A 22,351-nucleotide genomic window follows, 5' to 3' on the forward strand; every position below is an offset into this window, starting at 1 on the left:
CCAGCATGCTCCTGCACAGAGCTCTGACCTCTGCCCAACTGAACGGCTTCGAAACGTACCGGAACATCGACTGTTCAGGTCGAACAGATCTCACAGTGTGTAAATATACCTGGGAATCGAACCCAGGACCTTCTAGCAGTGAGGCTGTTTGTCTGTCTCTCTTTCTTTCTCTTTGTCTGTCTGTCTATATTTCTGTCTTTTTGTCTCTTTCTTTCTTTTTCTTTCTCTCTGTCTGTCTATATTTCTTTCTTTCTTTCTTTCTTTCTTTCTTTCTTTCTTTCTTTCTTTCTTTCTTTCTTTCTTTCTTTCTCTGTCTTTACGTCTGTCTGTCATTTTATCTGTCTGTCTTTCTCTTTTGTTCTCTCTCTCTGTCTTTCTTTCTTTCTTTCTTTCTTTCTTTCTTTCTTTCTTTCTTTCTTTCTTTCTTTCTTTCTTTCTCTTTGTCTGTCTGTCTTTCTGTCTGTCTTTATTTATTTATTTCTGTCTATCTGTCTGTCTGTCTGTATTTATTAATTTAATTTCCTTATTAACTGGAAGTCGTCCAGGCCCAATGCAGCAAAGAATCAACACACCAACACACCAACACACCACCACACCATCACACCACCACACCATCACGTGACTGGATCTGTGCTGTCCCAACATTGTGTTTATAGAACTTTATATATGAGACAAAAACGGACGAGTTTTGTTCTGTAGAAGCTTCACACTTTCAGAGCTTGTATTTAGAGGAGGGTGGGCGTGGGTGAACCTCATGATCACGACCAGCTAAATTAAATTAGGATTTAATCTGTATGTGTATGAAGTTTGTTTTGTTTGTACCATGTAGGTATTTTTATGTTGTGATTTGCTCCTCAGCCTTCTGTTGGTTATTACGCCGCTATTGCCCTACATTTCCCAAAATTAGATCCAGAAGGAACTAATTTCACTCTCTTGCCCTGAAGACAATATTTCTTATAGTGCAAAGACGGTGAGGTTTATGTATCGATGGCAGGGTTCGGGCGTGGCAGCTCGGCTCATTTTCTTCCTCTTTTACTCCTCTGGTGTTTTAATAAATCCTGGGTTTGTTCTGAGCCAAGAACATTTCACCCAGCGCGGCCCTCTAAAGTCCTAATTTAGGAACTTACGAGTCAAAGAAATCACAGATAAAGGGGCACGGTGGTGCAGTGGGTACGGCAAGAAGGTTTGATTTACTGTGTGGAGTCTGCAAGTTTTCCCTGTGTCCATGTGGGTTTCCTCCCACAGTCCAAAAACATGCAGTCAGGTTAATTGGAGACATTGAATTGCCTTATAGGTGTGTGTTTGTGTGTGTGTGTGTTTGTGTGTGTGTGTGCCCTGTGATGGACTGGTGCCCCGTCCAGTTTGTAACTGTGTGCCTTGCGCCCATTGAAAAGCTGGGATAGGCTCCAGCACCCCTGCCCCCCCTTCCCCCCCCCCCCCCCAGACCCTAATTGGATAAGCGGTTAAGAAAGTGAGTGAGTGAGTGCTTGACCTGTCCGGGGTGCTTTCTGCATTTCGCCCAATGAATCGGACCCACTGCGACCTTGACCTCTTTTGACTAAATGGGCACAAATTCCCACAGACATACAGACAGAATGAGCGAGTGTTCTTTAAGCTAAAAAGATCACACAGAGGTCGGTCTGTTTAAATACCATTTGGGACGTCTAGCAGGCTCACGGTCAGGTGTCCACATACTTTTGGCTATACAGTGTATATGGAAGAGTGGTTTCTTGTCCAGGTCAGGAGAAAAACCCTGAAAGATACTAAGAGGACGCCACAATAAAACAGGTTCTTGATGGTCAAAAGAACAAAGAAAAGGACGGAACAGAACACCAGCGCACCAGCAGTTTCTATCCCACACATGCGACTGTTCCGGTCGTATAAACGATATAGCGGTGTAGCGTTTCTGCAGAACGACTGTGATCGGTTCATTTAGCCACGCTAGCCAGAGCGCGTGAGGTTGCTATGCTAATGAAGCTGTGAGTTCACCCGGCTTCACCTCCGTTCATACTTCATCTCTCTCTCTGGCTTCGTCTGTGTGTGCTGTCAGCCGTCCTTGACGTTCAGAGTCCCGACCGCAGATTCCCGACCGCGTTCTGCTCGGCTTTGATAAGGTTCTGCTGCCACGTTAGAGACCCCTCGCCACCTCACCGTCCTCCATAAACAAATCGCTTCTGATGCACCTCCAACCTGTTTCTGTAACGAACCTACCGCTGCTGCTTTTCTTAATTATTTATTATTATTATTATTATTATTATTACTATTATTATTATTGTTATTATTACATTATGTTTTTTTGCATTGTGTGGTATTTTATTTAATTAATTAATTAATTAATTTATTTAGTTTTGCAATGTACAGGGCTTTGTGCACTGCTTGGTATTTTACTTATTTATTTATTTATTTATTAGTTTTTGCAGTGTGTTATTTTATTTCTTTATTATTTTTTGAACTGTGTGGTATTTTATTTATTTATTTATTTCTTTATTATTATTTAACTGTATGGTGTTTATTTATTTATTAATGAATGTATTTTTTTTTTTACTATATGGTATTTATTTATTTATTATTTTTTAACTGTGTGGTATTTATTTATTTATTTATAATTTTCTGAACTGTGTGGCATTAATTAATTAATTTATTTATTTTTTAACTGTATGGTATTTATTTATTTATTTATTATTTTTTAACTGTATGGTATTTATTAATTAATTTATTTATGTATTTATTAATCATTTTTGAACCCTATGATATTTATTTATTTATTTATTATTCTTTAACTGTATGATATTTATTTATTATTTTTAACTGTATGGTATTTATTTATTAATTTTTTATTTTTAACTGTATGGTATTTATTTATGTATTTATTTATGTATTTATTTATGTATTTATTTATTTATTTATTTATTTATTTAATTAAATAATTAATTATAAAATAAATAAATCCCACAGCAAGAGTTTTGCCAGCATGGTTTGGGTCCACTTGTCGAAGTAGAAGGATCAAAAGAGAGATTGGTCTCTTCTAGGGTGACAGTACATCCTTCCATACACTGTATGGCCAAAAGTATTAGGACACCTGACTGTGAGCTTGACAGGTCTGACACGTCACCAGTTCATGTCTTTGAACTTGTGGGAGAAAGCCAGAGCCCCCACATAGACACGGGGAGAACATGCAAACAACACAGAAAGGACTCGGACTGCTCCACCAGGGAATCGAACCCAGGACCTTCTTGCTGTGAGGCGCTTGTTACGCCGCCCATAAAGAACATGAATGTGTTTTAAGTAAAATGATCTTTTCTTCGCTCTGATCGCGTTAGCATGTTGTCACACTTCATTACCACATCCTGTCTGCATGGTTACCTCTGATATTAGCGGCGCGATGCTTTAATAAGCGCTACGGCTTTATTACACGCTCACGCCGCGCTAACATAGCTGTTTAGCGCTAACTGTGCTGTCAGCAGTTTGCTGAACTCCGACAGCAAACAGAAGCTTCGGTTCCTTCAGACGCTACTTCAGGCGCTTTATTAGATGTGACGGCGGGCGGATTAGCCGGGTTAATATAACGCAGACCGCTGAGCGAATGTTATCGCTACTGAAACGGGCGCGGCCGGAACGGGAACGGCGTTATGGATCAGATAACCGCTATACATCACCACTGTTAGATACGAACCCTCTACAGTGAGGTTTCAATCATACAGGAATGAAAAGAACAAATAGAAAGGCGAAGATACAGCAGCCTACTAATCTGAAGGTCACTGTCACCTCATTTCTTTAGCCGTGGTACTAGACTAGTAATTAGAAGGTCGCTGGTTCAAGTCCCACTGCCTCCAAATTACCACTGTTAGGCTCTTAAACAAGGCACTCAACCCTTAATTGCTTTGCTTAATGCAGTAAATGTCTATGTACCTTATTTATTTAGGGGTGGTACTAGACTAGTATTCAGAAGTTCGCTGGTTCAAGCCCCACATCTGCCAGGTTGCCACTGTTTGGCCCCTAAGCAAGGCCCTTAACTTGCTTGGATTGTGTACGGTCACAACAATAAGTCATGTTTCCAGTTCTTGTCCAAGTACACCTGGGAATCGAACCCAAGACCTTCTTGCTGTGAGGCGACAGTGCTACCCACTGACCCTTAAAAATGTAAAAAACATACAAATGCTGTCATTTTTGATGGAATGGGCACAAATTCCCACAGTCTTGTGAGAAGCTGAAAAGATCACATAGAGCTCACTCGGGACTGGACGTCTGACAGACTGATGGTCAGGCGTCCGAATACTTTTGCTCATGCCGGTCTGCGAGTGGACACCCACCTCTCTCTGGGCAACTGATGGTTGGGGTTGTGGTGGCAGCGGACGCTGAGGCTGAAGAGCTTGCGGGCGGTACGCTGGATCTTTATCCTCAGGACCTCCAGCGAGCTCTGGAGCAGCCGGTACCGCGCCTGCAGGTCCCAGTCGTTCCCCCACAGCAGGTGGACGCTGCTGACCGGCAGGAAGTGGGTGGACGGGAGACGCTTCAGGAAGGACTTGAACTCGTCTGGAGGTGAAACGAAAAAATAAAACACAGAACGTTACTCAGCGTTTCTATTTCAAACGTTCTGTGAATATTTTTACTTCACGACCAGTTTATTACTGACACCCGAACATTCATCATCAAATCCACAAAAACACGAGCAGTAGAGGAGCTGGACGGGGGCGAGAGCAGAGCTCCCTGCGGCAGTGTTACATTATTTTATTAATATATATATAAACATTTCTGCATGAACCTGCAGCAAACACACGAGGACATGAGGAGAACTTTCTACCTACCACTACTACTATTACTACTACTACTACCACTACTACTAATCCTACCACTACTACTATGTTACCACCTCAACTATTACTACCACATCTACTATTACTAGTACTACTAATACTACTACTACCACCACTACTATTACTACTAATACTACTATCACTATTACTACTACTACCACTACTGATCCTACCACTACTATTACTACCACTATTAGTACTACCACTACCACCTCAACTACTATTATTTCATCTACAGTACTCTCACTATTACTACTATTACTACTACTATTATTATAATCTCTGTTACTAGTAGTAGTACTACTACTACTACATCTACTACCACCACTACTTCTATACTTATACTAGTACCTTTACTACTACATCTGCCTTTCCTACTACTAATCCTACTAATATTACTATTACTACTATCTCTACTACTGCTACTACTACTAATATTGCCACCACTATTACTATTACTACTATTAGTATTACTACTACTACTAATACTACTACCAAATCAACTACTACTTACCATCTCTATTACTACTACTTTTAATATTACCACCACTATTACTACTATTACTATCTCTACTAATACTACCACTACTACTGATACTACTACTAATATTACCACCACTATTACTACTATTACTATCTCTACTACTACTACTACTACCACTGATACTACTACTAATATTACCAACACTGTTACTACTATTACTATCTCTACTACTACTACTACTACTACTACCACTACTATTGATACTACTACTAATATTACCATCACTATTACTATCTCTACTACTACTACTACTACTACTACCGATACTACTACTAATATTACCACTGGTATTACTACTAGTACTACTACTTTCAAATCTATTACTACTTACCTTACTATCTCTGCTACTACTACCACTACTACTGATACTACCACTACAACTACCACCAGTACTGTTACTATTATTGCTATACTACTGATACTACCACTAATAAAACACTTTAACTACCACCCCAACTACAACTATAATTAATAATTAAACAATTTTTTTTTAATAATTAATAATTTTAATAATTAATTTAATAATTTATTAATACATTTGGCTCTCATTAACTCCATGTTAATTATTATAATGATTATTATTTTTAATAGTTTATTTATTTATAAATCCCGTTTCCTGCTGCTTCAGTGTTCCGCTTCACTCGGAGCTTCTGTGATGATCTGAACTTCCTCTCGGTGTTTTGATGTGAACTTTCTGAATCTGGTCTCTCACCCCGTGAGCCAGTCGAACCCGGGATCCGTGTTCTGTGATGTGTTACTTTCTGAGCAGTGAGTAAGTACACGGGGAGCGCGAGCTCGACAGCAAAGAGCCCGGACGCACAGGCGCGTTCCCATGATGCCCTTATCTCTGGCAGCTAGCCCGCGGCGCGGCGCAGGAGTCTACCTGCTACGCCTTCCTTCCTCTATAAATCAGTTTTTTTATCGACAGAGCCGCTGTAATGGCGGAGCTACGAGCTCGTAGAGAGCGGCTAATGCACAGGGGCGGCGCTTTAAATACGCGACCCGCCGTCACTCCGCCGTACATTACGAGCCCCGACTTCTAATTGAAAGTGTCTCGGCGTGCCTGCCGGAGACGGCGGAATAAATTGGACGGGGCGTAAAACACTCTGGGGTCCATGTAGGTTGGGCCCTGGGTGCAGCGAGCGCGCTGCGGTGGCCTCGGGCTTTTAGCTTCAGATGTACATGAATTTAGAATAGATTCGGTGCACAAAGTATTGGGACGCCCATCATGTTTAAATCCACGTGTTTCAGCCACGACAAAAAATTGCCTACATAAAAGGAATCATGTGCTTCCAACGTTGCCCAGCCAGCATCAGCGCCCAGCCATACAACAGCTGTCATCTTTAGACTGAACGGGCACAAATTCCCACAGTCCTGTGAGAAGCCTTCTCAGAAGAACGTCCGTTGTTCTAGCTGAAAACGTTTACATTTTCGGCATTTAGCGGACGCTTTTATCCAAAGCGACTTGCAGTACTGTGACAGTATACAGTCTAAGCAATTGAGGGTTAAGGGCCTCGCTCAAGGGCCCAACAGGGCCAACTTGGCAGTGGTGAGGCTTGAACCAGTTACCTTCTGATTACTGGACCAGTACCTTAACCACTAGGCTACAACTGGCCTGAAAAGATCACACAGGCGTCACTGTGTTTTAACACTCTTCTGTTTTTGAAATAGGACGTCCGACAAGCTCACGGTCAGGCGTCCAAATACTTCTGGCCATGTAGTGAACCTTGGTCTTGACCGTTGTGCCAAAAGTATCTGGACGCCTGATCGTGAGCTCGTCGGACGCCCCGTTTCCAATCAAAATAATATTAAAATAGAGAGACCACTGTGTGATTTTTCCAGGGTTCTCACAAGACTTAAAATGTTTGTATGACTGTGGGAATTTGTGCCCATTCTGTTAAAACAGGATTTGTATGGCTGGGCACGTTTCATCCAATGCTGCAACATTTTAAGACCTCACAATCCAGGCAGTTGTATCCTAGTGGTTAAGGTTCTGTACTGGTAATCGAAAGGTCATAGGTTCAAACCCCATTAATGCCAGGTTCTTACTGTTGGGCCCTTGTGCAAGGCCCTTAACCCTCAATTGTTTAGACAGTATACTGTCACAGTACTGTAAGTCACTTTGGATAATAGCGTTCGCTAAATGCTGAAAATGTAAATGTAAAATCCATGTTATAGGCACACCCTGCACCAGCTGTCGGGGTTCCGATGCGGTTCATGTGTTGCCGTTTCCGAATTGTTCTGAGGATTCCTTTTTCCCGGGCTGAGCAGCCTGTCATATTGTGACATCCAGTTTTCAGTTCTGCGCTATCCCTCTTCTATCCATTTTCGCCGTCGCAGGCTGCGGACGTTTTAGTGTCTTTTGTTTGTTTCTGTTATTTTGTCCACCTGATTTATTCGCGTTTTTCAGCCTGTTATATTGTGACATCCAGTTCTCAGTGCTGCACTATCCCTGTTGTGTCCGCTTTTGCCGTTGTGGGCTGCTGTTGTTTTTGTGCCTTTTATTTGTTTCTGTTATTTTGTCCACCTGATTCATTTGCGTTTGTTCCACAGTATTTTCGCACGTGGGTTCTTTTATTATGCTTCCTCTAATTGTTCTGAGTGTTCCTTTTTCCTCAGCAGCCTGTCACATTGTGACAACCAGTTGTCCGCTTTCACCGTCCCGGGCTGCTGACGTTTCTGTGCCTTTTATTTGTTTCTGTTATTTTGTCCACCTGATTCATTCGCGTTTTTCCTGCAGTATTTTGGGTTATTTTTTACGCTTCATTGATGAATAAGAACCCACTTGAAGATTCCACTTGATTTGCGGACACTTTCTAGACTTGAATGCAGCTCGAACGTAATATTTGGGCAAGCGTTCCAGAAATAACGTTTGTGCTCATTTCAGCCGATCAACCGATTAACATGAAGCGATTTTAAGCAGTTAGCGGAGCACCAGTCTCAGAGGAACGCTTCTCTCCACTTTGCTGACTTTCATCTCATTTCTCCGCCCACGTTCCCCCGGTTCTGTTCTCCGCCTCTCGGAGACGGTGCGTTTATTGCTCGTCCCGTCTCCCCAAATATTGCGCCGACCTCGAGGCCTTCAAACTGGATCTGAGCGCCCCGCGCTGCTCTAACCACATCTGAGCGTCGTCTTTTATTCGGGCCCTTTATTGCTCGTTAATAAAACATAAGCTGTCGGGCCCTTCAGGTAGATATGAAGTCGTGTCCTCGGAGAGGAACCTATTTTGCTCTTTTCTTTCCTTGTTTTTCGGCCGATGCGCCCCGTCTGAGTTCGGATGAGCGGGTTGCATAAACAAAAAGAGATTAGGGGTCGTCTCTGCCAGATTATCGACTCCTCTAGTTATGAGAGGAGGGACGCCGAGCGCCTCGTACGCCCAGATAACAGAGGAAAACTTAATACTTCCAAACACGCCTGGAGTGATTCTGCAATTTAATCATGTTTTTCACTCCTACTCATGAATACGCTTTTTTACTTCTTTATTAGGGTTGCCAGATATTGTATTTATGCATTTCTCTCCTTTTCCTCTTTATTTAGAGTAGCCAGTCTTCTGCTGCTGGGGAGGGTATATATTCACCTGTACTTCTATGGATTGGCATGTGACACCGGTCTAGCTCACAGAGAGTCACGCACTAATCTCCGTGTCCCTCCATTTCTGTACAGGCGTCTAAAAACATTTTTAGTCTTGTCTTTTCCCACCCAGCAGACTACTGGCTGATTTTGTCTGCTGCACTGCCAATCATGCCTGCGGGGGGTGCCCAGCTGACTGGTAGCAGAGCAGAGATTCGAACTCAGACAAACTCGTCACACTGCAGGACATTTTGCATGTTTACTTTATAATGAATACAAATAAATAAATAAATAAATAAATAAATAAAACACGGCTTTTGTCTTAACAATAATAATCATGATAATAATAACAATAAAATAATAAAATAATAATAATAATAACAACAATAATACCAACAACAAAATAATAATAATAATAATAATAATAATAATAAAATAATAATAATAATAATAATAATAAAATTATAATAACAATTGAAATAATAATAATAATTATTAATAATTAATAATAATAATAATAATAACAATTATAATAATAACAATAATAACAATTGAAATAATAATAATAATTAATAATAATAAAACATGGCTTTTGTCTTATTAACAATAATCATGATAATAATAACAATAAATTAATAATAATAATAATAACAATAATAACAACAACAATAATAATAATAAAATAATAATAATAATAAAATAATAATAACAATTGAAATAATAATAAATAATTAATAATAATAATAATAATAATAATACACTAAAAAAAAACATGTCTATCTAAAAGAAAAAACTATTAAACCATAAAACTTTTTACTTTGCATCACTGACTCATGTTTTTTGAAAGAAAAACACGTTTTAATATTAATAATAAATATATTTTTTATTTGATTATGGTAAAATTAGGAGTCATGTGACGCAGCAGTGTCACGTTCTACAATCGTAGCCACAAATATAGACGATAAAAAGCAGAAACCTGAAGGAACGCTAAACGTTACCTGAGCTCTCGAAATCCTTGTACGAAGCGGCCCAGGACTCGGCCATCCCCCTCAGCGTGTTCTCCATGATCTGCAGGTCGGTGGTGGGACAGTTGCATTGCGGGAATTCCTCGGCGCACTGGCAGATGCACTGGTTGCTGCGACACACGTACTCGCCCTCGCCGTTACACATGATGTAGCTGAGGGCCGACTGGACGAACTTCTCCTGCAGGTAATCGGGCAGGATCACCTGGAGACCTGCAGAGGAGCCAGACATTCAGATCAACCGTTTACTGCCAGATCAACCGCTGCTCTATCCTGGTCAGGGTCGCGGAGGGTCCGGTCTCCCCGGAATCACTAACTTGCCAGACAGACGCCCTACTGGCCGAACCCTGGACGAATTTACCACTGTGCCACCTGAGAGCCGAGTTTAATCAAGTACAGAATGTCTGTATGTCTGTGGGAATTTGTGCCCAGTTCATTAGTATTGGGACACCCCTTTTGATTAGTGAACTTTCCACAAAAATTGCTTTGCAGCAACGGTTTAGGGAAGGCCCCAACCTGTTCCAGTTTCCCTTGAAAGGAAAAACCGAGCCCTGACCTCGAACAGCATTGGGATGAACCGGAACATCGACTGAGTGCCTAGCCATAGAAATACTGTCATTTTTTGACTGAATGGGCACAAATTCCCACAGACACACTTCAAAGTCTTGTGAGAAGCTTTCACAGGAGAGCGGCTGCTATTTTAATAACGGGACAGCCAGCAAGCTCCTGATCAGGTGTCCGGATACTTTTGGCCCCAGACACACACACACACACACACACACACTTTGACCCTAGATATATGAGTGTCTGATACCCCATGATAGACTTACAACTTTTGCCATTTTCTCCACAGGTGGTAAAGTGGTAAGTGTATGGATGGTTTACACCAAGAGAACAGTACAGGTCTGACTGCTAGACCTCTAATTTGAGTCTGGTAGCTCTGGTACCCTGTGGTAAGCCTTTCACTGATGCAGTTCAGGTCCACTTGTGTATCTAAAGTTCTTCAAGCTGTCAAACTCTCACACTTCTGACATATTGACGCAGATTTTTAGAAAACGTCTCATCGCGCTAGTAGCAGGGAGACGGACGCGTCCAAATCTCCGCTGCTGTAATAACACGAAGACGAATCGCACTCCCACGCCGAGGGATTCCTTCAGACGATCGTAATATAGTTCCCCGGTGAGTAAACGATGCCCCGCGACTCCGCGCTTAATGGACTAAAACCGGGAACCCAAACCTAAACCTAAACTGGCCAGGACGTATCTGCTGCTGCGTGAACACGCTGGTGCACACGGTTTACTGCGCTGCCCCCGGTGGCCTGGGCTATAAAATACAAAGGTGGCTTGTACATCATTCAGCAGCGATGGATATAAGAACCACACACACACACACACACACACACAAACTAACACATAAAAACACACACACATACTGACATACACATATGTATATATATATATATATATATACCCCACTCTCTCTCTCACACACACACACGTATACACACACACACTAGAGCCAGTTTATTCCAGTGCTGATGAGATTGGTACACTGGGCACAAAAAAGAAACACAACTCTGCCCGGGCATCAAACGCTCACCCACTACTCAGAAGCGGTTCAGCCCGGCCAATACACCTTCTGCATGTTTTTGAAAAGGTCGGAGCTAACTGGAATACCTGTAAGAAAACCACCACAGACAACAGACCTACACTATATGGATAAAAGTATCAGGACGCTTTGTCTAATTACTGAATTAATGTGTTTCATCTATAAGTTTCATTTCCAGCTTTGCAGCAACAGTTTAGGGAAGGGCAGGTCCTGCTCCAGCGAGCTCTATACAGACATGAAGCAAAGCTCTGAGCTCTGACTGCAATTAGTGCCGTGAGGAGCGGACGGACCCGGTAATGAAATGGTTCTGTGGCTAAAACGGGCAAATTACAGGTTGAGCGGGAAATGAGCTGTCCTCTGAGCTGGCACCGCGGCGCCACGGTGAAATCACGCCAGCCAGGCTGAAGGCTGAACGGACCGGCGGGTACAGTATGCCATCTCTGGATACGTTTCTCCATTTAGCGTCCCGTACAATCGGATCCAGACTAATAACACGTTTTGAGCGCGTGATGGAAATGACCTTGGTGACGCCGAGCATCTTTTGGAATTTATTATTATTATTTTTTAGCAGCAGCATTTCCTCTCTATAATTAGATGGTAAACGTGACCACATGATTGACAAGGACAATTTGCATGGGTCGCTCCCCATAACGAAGGCGGCGCGATGGCAATAAAACCAGCGTGTAATGATATCTCGACCCGATCGATATTTCTCAATATATCCCGTTATGACTCCGAGCTGAGCGGCGCTTTAAAAATGTCAGGCTGGCAGCGTGTTACGGCCTCTAATAACGCCGTCCTGTTCCGAGCCGGTGTAATTGCTTCACTTTTCGCCGAGGCACCAGCCACTTGGCAGGTATGTTTAAGGACTCGTTTTTTCAAGCGTGTGGCGCCGATTCAAGCGCGGATCGATGAACCTACAGTAGCTCACGCCTCGCGGGCGACCGAGTGACATTTCCAGGGGCTTTAGGTGTACGTGAGTGAGGATATATCATTGCACTCCGGAGGAGTCAATACGTGCATAAACAGCGGTGTGAAAAAGTATTCAGACCCCTGAAACTGGTCTTGTGACGTGGGTTTGAGATGTTATGGAACTCCTGACCCGACTGAGGGACTGTGTTACTGTAACAGCGACACCTACTGTACATTCAAGATGCCGCAAAAAACATAGAACAATAGCAGTCGTGGCTCAGTGGTTAAGGTAATAGATTAGTGATCAGGAAATCTGTGGGGCCCCTGAGGGAGGCCCTTAAGTCTCTAGTTTGTGCAAGAATCAGCCACTGTCTAGTAAGAGGAAGCAGTCGGCTAGCGTAGGTGTCCATGTATCAGATACTGCAAAAGCAACAGAGGAACTAAAATTGACCAAATTTTGGGGGATATGGGGGTGAGTTTATTTATTTATTTATTTATTTATTTATTTATTTATTTATTTATTTATTTATTTATTATTTTACTATTATTATTATTATTATTATTATTATTATTATTATTTTATCATTTTTATTTTTATTTATAATAATAATAATAATTATTATTATTATTATTATTATTATTATTATTATTATTTTTATTTATTATAATAATACTTATTATTTTTATTTATAATAATAATAATAATTATTATTATTATTATTATTATTATTATTGTTATTATTATTATTATTATTTGTTTGTTTATTTTTATTTTTTCAATGTCCAATGTTCCTGTCCCTCTTTTGCGCTCCTCAAGATACTAGATGATGCAGGAGGCATCTTCTCATCTCGCTGCCTCTCTAGCTACTTTTATTTTTGACAGCCTCTACCATACCGCTAGACCTCCTAAAAAGTGGTGCTGTCAGCTGACATTACTGGCTCTTTCTGGTAAAGCAAGGATGGTGGGCTGCAATGGATTGGCATCCTGTCTGGGGTGTCTTACTGCTATCTTTATTAGAGTGGTCTCTTCTGAGATGACAGGTCATTACTTACATTACTTGCATGGGAGGTTTTTTTTTGACCGCTAGACCTCCTGAAAAGCGGTGCTATCAGCCAGCATGATTGGCTCCTGTCCGGGGTGTGTTACTGCACTGCCCGCAGTGATTCCAAGGAACCCAGACACACCTCAACCCTGACCAGGATAGCGTGATGATAAAAACATGAAAATAAAATCCGAGTATGAGTCCAACTCATGTTCAACTCCATGTTCTGAGAGCAGGATTTGATCCCATGGTTCGACCCCCGGCGCCTGTCGGCTGATACTCGGTAAATAAACGCGTGCCGGCAGAAACGTCGAGCTGTCACAGCAGCATCTAAAAGCAAAAAGCTCCGAATCGATGGAGGAAAAACCAGCGGGCGCGGCTCCCGGGGAGAAAGGGTCGCCGATCTGCGCTCGCGGCTGATTTATCGGCCCGCTGGTCCAAGCAGAAACCTACTCCGGATTGACCAAGTCCAATAAAGCGCTGACCCGCGGGTCACGCTGGGGGGATTTCATCAGCTAGCCGGGCGCCTGGCATCGCGGGGAATTGAACGAAAGCGCGCTGGCATCAATCTTCTAAATGATGAGGAATTGCAGAGGTGCCCAGGCCGAGCACGCTGAGGTTTTACACAGTTCTATAATATAAATGATTTAATTTTAATGAATTATTAACAACAATATGAGATTTTACACTGTGATATGAATGTAAATAATTTGCAGTGTGTAGCGCTGTCGGTTTGATTCCCTGGCAGGGTGGCCAGGGTCCCTTTTGTGTGGAGTCCTTTTTGTGCGCATGTTCTCCCTGTGTCCTTGTGGATTTTATTTATTTATTTATTTATTTATTTATTTATTTATTTATTTATTTATTTGTTTGTTTGTTTATTTATTTATTTATTTGTTTATTTATTTATTTATTTATTTATTTATTTTTCTAGACAGATGACTCCACTGTTTATTAATTTATGTATTTATTTTTCTAGATGGTTGACTCCACTGTTTATTTATTTATTTATACATTTATTTATTTATTTATTTATTTATTGTGCCTGTCCCGCACAGAGACGGTGAATAATGGAGAGCAGTGTGTGACTCTCCGTACGCCATACTGATCCCCGTGTAAAATTTACTTGTGCGAGTGGGACTGTGTGTAGAGGTCTGCAGCAGTGACGGAGATACAACCAGGGGAACTGGGTATGACTAGATTGGGAAAAAAGGGAAAAATGCATTAATGGTGCTATAAGTTAATAATAATAATAAAGATGGTTGGGGATGTATAAATATCCTCTAGAGATTTGTTGGAGATAAGTGGAGTGGTTTTTTTCTGCTGTTGGATTCAGGATACATATTAAATGATGTTAAATGAGACTCAGATCGATCGACAATAGCGAGGCCACCGTCATGTCAGCAACGTCGTCCTTATATTAAAGAAAAACAAAAGCAGATGTTTTTTTTGGCGGTACTCGTGCCCTTTATCTCTCGGCTCGGCTCCGCCCGTATCCCTCCGTCTCCTCGCCCGTGACTCATGAGCCGATCCGCACAAAGATTTATGAATATGTTGGAAGCGCCTGAGCCAACAGTTTTCAAAGTGCTGGAGAGAAAATAAATGAAACGGCCCCAGCGGCGATTCATCTGCAGTGTGATGGATTACACACCCATCATCGCTCCCCCACCCCCCTTCCCCCCACCGGCCCCCTCTCTCACCCCCCTCCGAATACTGACGAGTCTCGGTAAACAAACGGGAACTAAACAAATCAATTAAGACGCCTGTGCAACCGGGACTGTCAGTGATAAATTCAACGTCCGGAAATGAAGCGACAGAAGCGGAACAGACAACGATTCTGCACGTGATGCATTAGAATAGAAAAGGAAAAAATAACATTTATATTTTATAAAGAATTAATAGAAGAAATTGTTTATAAAACTGCATTAACATGCGCAGGATCGATAGGAACACGGTAACACTGATTATTAGCCTTTTTGGTTATAATAAATATTGCAAATTTTTTATCTACATTAAATTTATAATATTGGCTGTAAACATCCACCGCACGTGTTGGCCCCAAAGTCCCAAACGCTCTGCTCAGTCTTCGGGTGTTCGATTAGTTTTTTTGCTAAAGCGGTCAAAAATATTTGGACACCTGACCATGATGGTATTAAAACAGAGCGACCCCTGTGTGATCTTATCAGCTAGAACAGCAGCCGCTCGTCTGAGAGGATTCTCACTGTGGGACTGTGGGAATTTGTGCCAGTTCAGGGCCTTCCCTAAACTCACTCACTTACTTTCTTAACCACGTATCCAATCAGGGGTGCGGGGGAACTGTGCGGAGCCTGTCCCAGCTTTTCAATGGGTGGGCAAGGCCTCTACCTTCATGTCTGTATGTAGGCGCCTGACCAGCCGATAGCACTGCTATGGATTCGAACCCTGCATCCCAGCGGTGGTGGAAATTTACCACTGCTTTTTCCTGGTCAGAGACATGGTGGGTCCGATTCCCCCAGAATCACCATCCCATACGCCCTTCCCTCGCTCAGGCACAGCCAGGTGCGTCTATATAGAGATGCCAACTTCGCTGGTGGCACCTCTGAACATTCTGCTCAATTCTGGGCATTCTGGGTTTGCTGGCATGTGTAAACCGGGCACAAGGCAGGAATACACCCAGGGGTGCGGGGGGCGCAGGGCACACAGTAACACCCTGGACGGGGCGCCAGTCCATCGCAGGGCAGACACACACACACACACACACCCATTCATCTATAGGGCAATTCAGTGTCTCCAGTTAACCTGACTGCATGTTTTTGGACTGTCGGAGGAAACCCACACAGACACGGGGAGAACATGCAAACTCCACAAGGGACTGCCCCACCTGGGGATCGAACCCAGGACCTTCTCGCTGTCCATACAGAGTACGATTGTATGATTGAAGTTCGCTGAGCTGAACCGCGTCCAATATTTATTTATTTATTTATTAATTTATTTATTAATTAATTTATTTATTTATTTATTTATTTATTTATTTATTTATTTATTTATTTATTTATTCATGCATTAATTCCTTTAAATCCTCAGACACGCGGATCGTTCCGTCGTCCTCCGGACCGAAGGCTTTACTGCACTTACAGCGTTTAATAAAGACAAAAGCGGATTGTGGAGATTTTGGGATGGGAAGATTATCGGATGAGGCGTCGCACAATCAGTGAATCTAAAGCTGCTTATCATAATGAGCTTTACCATCACTGATGTTTCTATTCACATATTTACAATCAGTAGATTTACACGCTCGTCCCCGTCATAAAGCTGTAAAAGAAAACGAGTTGTGGGTCAGGTTCCTGCAGTACCATACCCTGGACAGTACGACTACATATACACAGACTATGCATAACATTCTGAGCACTGCCAGGTGAAGTGAATAACACTGATTATCTCTTCATCACGGCACCTGTTAGTGGGGGGGGTATATTAGGCATCAAGTGAACATTTTATCCTCAAAGTTGATGTTAGAAGCAGGAAAAATGGGCAAGCGTGAGGATATGAGTGACAAATTGTGATGGCTAGACGACCGGGTCAGGGCATCTCCAAAACTGCAGCTCTTGTGGGGTGTTCCCGGTCTGCAGTGGTCAGTATCTATCAAAAGCGCTCCAAGGAAGGAAAAGTGGTAAACCGGCGACAGGGTCATGGGCCGCCAAGACTCATTGATGCACGTGTGGTCCGATCCAACAGACGAGCTACTGTAGCTCAAACTGCTGAAGAAGTTCATGCTGGTTCTGATAGAAAGGTGTCAGAATACACAGAGCATCACAGACCCCTGTAGACCACCGAAAGCGCCAACAGTGGGCACGTTGGCATCTGCACTGGACCACGGAGCGATGGAAGAAGGAGGCCTGATCTGACTAATCACGTTTTCTTTGACATCACGTGGATGCCCGAGTCGCTTACCCGGGGAACACATGGCACCAGGATGCACTATGGGAAGAAGGCAAGCTGGCGGAGGTGGTGTGATGCTTTGGGCAACGTTCTGCTGGGAAACCTTGGGTCCTGCCATCCATGTGGATGTTACTCTGACACGTACCACGTCTGTATGTACACGCCAGACCAGCCGATGGCACTGCTAGGGATTCGAACCCTGGATTCCTGAGGTAGTGGGCTGTTCTAATCTACCCGTGCGTACATATTATATTTTACCACTGCTCTTTCCTGGTCAGGGTCGCTGTGGCTCCAGCTTCCCTGGAATCACTGGGCGGGACCTTGGCCATTTTCCTCCTAAGAGTGTCCGTATGTTCCTTAGGCATAGCCAAGATGTCTGTGTGTCTGTAGACGCACCACCGGCCGATAGCACTGCTAGAGATTCGAACCCTGGATCCCAGCAGTAGTGGGCTGGTGTAATTTACTACTGCTTTTTCCTGGTCGGGGTCATGATGGGTCCTTTTCCCCCAGAATCACTGGCTCGTATGGCCTTCCCTCGCTCAGGCACAGCCAGGTGTGTCTATAGAAATGCCAGCTACATTGGTGCCACCTTTAAGATTCAGTCCTGGGTCTCCAGGAATTTCTTATACAGTAAATAACATCATTTTGCTTCATTCTGGGCATTCTGGGTTCGCTGGCACGTGTAAACCGGGCATGAGGCAGAGATACGCCCCGGTCGGGTAAGGAAACACAGACCTAAAGGCAACTCAAGCAACATGTGACTGTAGGGGTGGATCGAACCCGGGTCCTCGGGGCCCGTATTGCTGTACAGCACCCACATTAGCAGCTTTGTTGCTCAGGTTTTTTACATTTGCCCACGCGTTCATGAGTCACGCTGGTTATAAAGATCGCCTAATGATTACAGAATGAAGATTCCAGGCGGTGAATGATGATCTTTCCTGCCCACCTTCTTCTACCCACGATGCTTTTAGATTATTATTTTATTAATTTATTATTTTATAATATCAGTCGGAGCGATAAAACCCCAGACCGCAGATACAGGACGTTTCCTGAGCGATGTATTTATGGTGCATTTATGCTGTAAACGCCTTCACACACTGGATAATTTTAGCCCGTCGTCACATCTCGCTGTTTATTTTTAGTTAATAAATAATCACTCGTCTTCCGCTGCGTTATCACGGTCGATAGCACTGGTAGGGATTGGAACCCTGGATCCTAGCGGTAGTGCTAGTGTAATTTACCTGAGCTCTGTCATTATCAAAGGGCCTCACAGTACCTCCTTGTTTATATACACACTGTCTATTTTATCAGCTCCACTTACCATATAGAAGCACTTTGTAGTTCTACAATTACTGACTGTAGTCCATCTATTTCTCTACATGCTTTGTTACCCCCTTTCATGCTGTTCTTCAATGGTCAGGACCCCCACAGGACCACCACAGAGCAGGTATTATTTAGGTGGTGGATCATTCTCAGCACTGCAGTGACACTGACATGGTGGTGGTGTGTTAGTGTGTGTTGTGCTGGTATGAGTGGATCAGACACAGCAGCGCTGCTGGAGTTTTTAAACACCTCACTGTCACTGCTGGACTGAGAATAGTCCACCAACCAAAAATATCCAACCAACAGCGCCCCGTGGGCAGCGTCCTGTGACCACTGATGAAGGTCTAGAAGATGACCGACTCAAACAGCAGCAATAGATGAGCGATCGTTTCTGACTTTACATCTACTAGGTGGACCAACTAGGTAGGAGTGTCTAATAGAGTGGACAGTGAGTGGACAGGGTATTTATAAACGCCAGCAGCGCTGCTTTGTCTGATCCACTCATACCAGCACAACACACACTAACACACCACCACCATGTCAGTGTCACTGCAGTGCTGAGAATCATCCACCACCTAAATAATACCTGCTCTGTGGTGGTCCTGTGCGGGTCCTGACCATTGAAGAACAGGGTGAAAGCAGGTTAAAAAGGCATGTAGAGAAACAGATGGACTACAGTCAGTAATTGTAGAACTACAGAGTGCTTCTATATGGTAAGTGGAGCTGATAAAGTGAGTGTAGAAACAAGGAGGTGGATTCACTGATGCCGGTTGGTGTTCCGGTTCATCCCAGAGCTGTTGAGTGGGCATCATGTCTTTATAGAGCTTGTTTTGTGCAAAGCGCTGCAGTCATGCTGAAACAGGTAGCAACTGTTATGGCTGAAACACACGAATTCAGTACTTAGACGTGGCGTCCCGATACTTTTGACAGTACAGTGTATTTCCGAGCACGGACGGCTATAATTTCGACGTCCCGGCGCTCCTGCAAGGCACCAATTTAGCCGCGCCGCCGTCGATCTAATTTCACTTCACCTAAATGAAGGGTTGACGTGCGGGAGGCGAACGTCAGAATCCAATCATGTCTGAGCAGGACGCGCCTTTTCCTGCCGGCCGCCGTCAGTCACATGTCCAGAGCCACGTCTAGAAAAGTAAGTGTGTCCACTTTATTCTGGACTGTATTCTGGACTGCTCAGTCTGTAGGTTTTAGAGGCTGGAAGGCCCAGGGATCAAAATCCAAAGGCTGCTGGACTCTTCTAACCTTGTTAATTCTGTAATTCGTTTATTTTGGGGTCACGTCCGTCTGGACCAACCTGAAGAAACCACCTGAAGACCAATCATGTGCATCCCAAACTCAATAACATTGCCAGACAGGCGGAGCTGAACCCGGCTTCCTGAAGCAGTAAGCTACAAGCACTACCCATGCTCACGATGATGATGGTGTTAAAACAGACTGACGTCTGAACAACAGCCGCTCTTCTGAGAAGCTTCTCACAAGTGTGTCTGTGGGAATTTGTGCCAGTTCAGCTTTTCTGTCTGTCCTTATAAGGGCACAGACATGCCAGAATAAAAAAGGACCCTCCCTAAACTGTTGGAAGCTTATTATTACCTTTATATGATGGATTTGTTACACCTGTTTAATTATGCAACAGTTTAATTATTTACATTTACATTTTACATTTTCAGCATTTAGCAGACGCTTTTATCCAAAGCGACTTACACAATGAGCTGAACACGATGAGCAATTGAGGGTTAAGGGCCTTGCTCAGGGACCCAACAGTGGTAACTTGGTGGTGGCGGGGCTTGAACCGGCAACCTTCTGCTTACTAGTCCAGTACCTTAATTATGAAATTGATAAGTAGAAGGGGTGTCCCGATACTTTTGTAATAAATAAAGTCACACTAGTCGTATTTATATGGACACAGAGGTGTTTAGTGTTAGTATTCGCCATACATGTAAATAATTTTATAGCTATATATATAGTATGTAAAAAAATAGAAGGGGTGTCCCAATACTTTTATAATAAATAAAGTCACACTAGTCGTATTTATATGGACACAGAGGTGTTTAGCGTTAGTATTTGCCATAAATGTAAATTATTTTATAGCTACGTGTATAGTTTGTAAAAAATACAAGGGGTGTCCCAATACTTTTGATCATATAGTGTAGTAGAAGTACATTTAAAATTCAGCTCCAAACCGCCCAGACCCTACAGGGTCAGTGATCGTCCGTCCGGCTCGTCTTCGCCCCCCTCTCCCCCCGATTCAGACCCCCGTCTCTCCGAAACGGCTCTCGGTCTCTGTCAGGAAAGGTCAGGGATGGAGGTCGTCGAGCTCTGGCTGAATGAAGTGGCCGATACGAGCCCGTCGTCAATCACGCCATCGCGGCCCGTCGATGCCGCTCGGCTCTGCAAGGTCGTTCGCTCTCAGAACCCGGCGGTAGGGCTCGGCGGCGGCTCGCTAACGAACGCCGTTAATCTGAGCTTCAAAACGAAGTAGCTGACACGCACTTTATCAAAGTATATGGACAAATGCGCCATTCGTTTAGGGTTTACGGTGGGTCTGGCAACCTAGAATCTGGGTGCAGAGCAGGTAAACACCCTGGACGGGTTGCCAAATAATCGAACACGTCGTCAACATGTCCGGATAGCCGAAGCCCTGCGATAGACTGCTACCCCATCCACAGTATAATTAAAGCTACACTAAATGGTCAAAAGTATGTGGACACTGCTTCTAACGTCTACTGCGACAATACAACAATGCAGAGTCAGGCACTGGCTCGACATTCCAATTCATCCCAAAGGTGCTCATTGGGACACATCAATCCATGCCATCTATGTATGGACCTCATATTGTACAAAGGGGCACAGTGATGGAACAGAAAAGAAGCTTATACAAACAAACCGTGTCCACGGCCAAAAGTATGTTAAAATAAGCCAATAATTTATTATACTATTATTATTCTGTAATTAAAACACAAAAGCTCAATAATTACAGGAGTGTCCACATACTTTTGACCATATAGTTTATATAGTATTATGTTCCCAGCCTGCCTGAGCTTCTCTCATATATATTTCTCACATTTTCAGGGGTTTACCAGTGATCCCGGTGTTAGTCACGATGCACAAACACACCGGGGAGCTGCCAGTACCGTTTCGGATTGAAGGTCAGCCCGGACTGGCTGGACTCCAGACTAAAATCAGAACTTCATCTGGCCCTGGCAGCGCCCACCGAGCCTCGGAGTGGCACGATCTGCCCGCTGCAACACAGAGGCGGCGATTAAAGGGAACGGATCTGCAGACGTACAATTATATCAGGAAAACAACACGAGTACCTGCTGAGAGGATTATTATCCCACCTGTGTGATGATTACATGATGGATAATCGTCAGCTTATTTATTTATTAATTTATTTTACTTGGAATCAGAGACATTTGGCGCTCAGGTGGTTAGTGTAATGAGCTAACCCACCATCACCGAAACACAGACCCAGGTCTCAGCACAGTGCTACCAGCCTGATCAGGTGCCCTACAGACATGGTGGGCAGGGCCTACAACGACCTGCTGTCTGGTCAATACTGAGTTCCTCTGTTCATGTTAAAGCTC

General features: G+C 43.3%; 1 protein-coding gene across 1 annotated transcript in view; it reads right to left on the bottom strand.

Moving 5' to 3' along the window:
• Positions 1-22,351, bottom strand: part of brinp1 (bone morphogenetic protein/retinoic acid inducible neural-specific 1) — a 111,092-nt gene that overhangs the window by 7,417 nt on the left and 81,324 nt on the right. Inside the window, exons 6-7 of the mRNA XM_062988467.1 lie at positions 9,928-10,164; positions 4,311-4,533 (exon numbers count right to left, since the gene is read on the bottom strand). Of these exons, the coding sequence (XP_062844537.1) occupies positions 4,311-4,533; positions 9,928-10,164 (460 nt within the window). The remainder of the gene's footprint in view (positions 1-4,310; positions 4,534-9,927; positions 10,165-22,351) is intronic.

This window comes from Trichomycterus rosablanca, chromosome 26 (assembly GCF_030014385.1).
Source record: "Trichomycterus rosablanca isolate fTriRos1 chromosome 26, fTriRos1.hap1, whole genome shotgun sequence".
In the NCBI taxonomy this organism is placed as follows: Eukaryota; Metazoa; Chordata; class Actinopteri; order Siluriformes; family Trichomycteridae; genus Trichomycterus; species Trichomycterus rosablanca.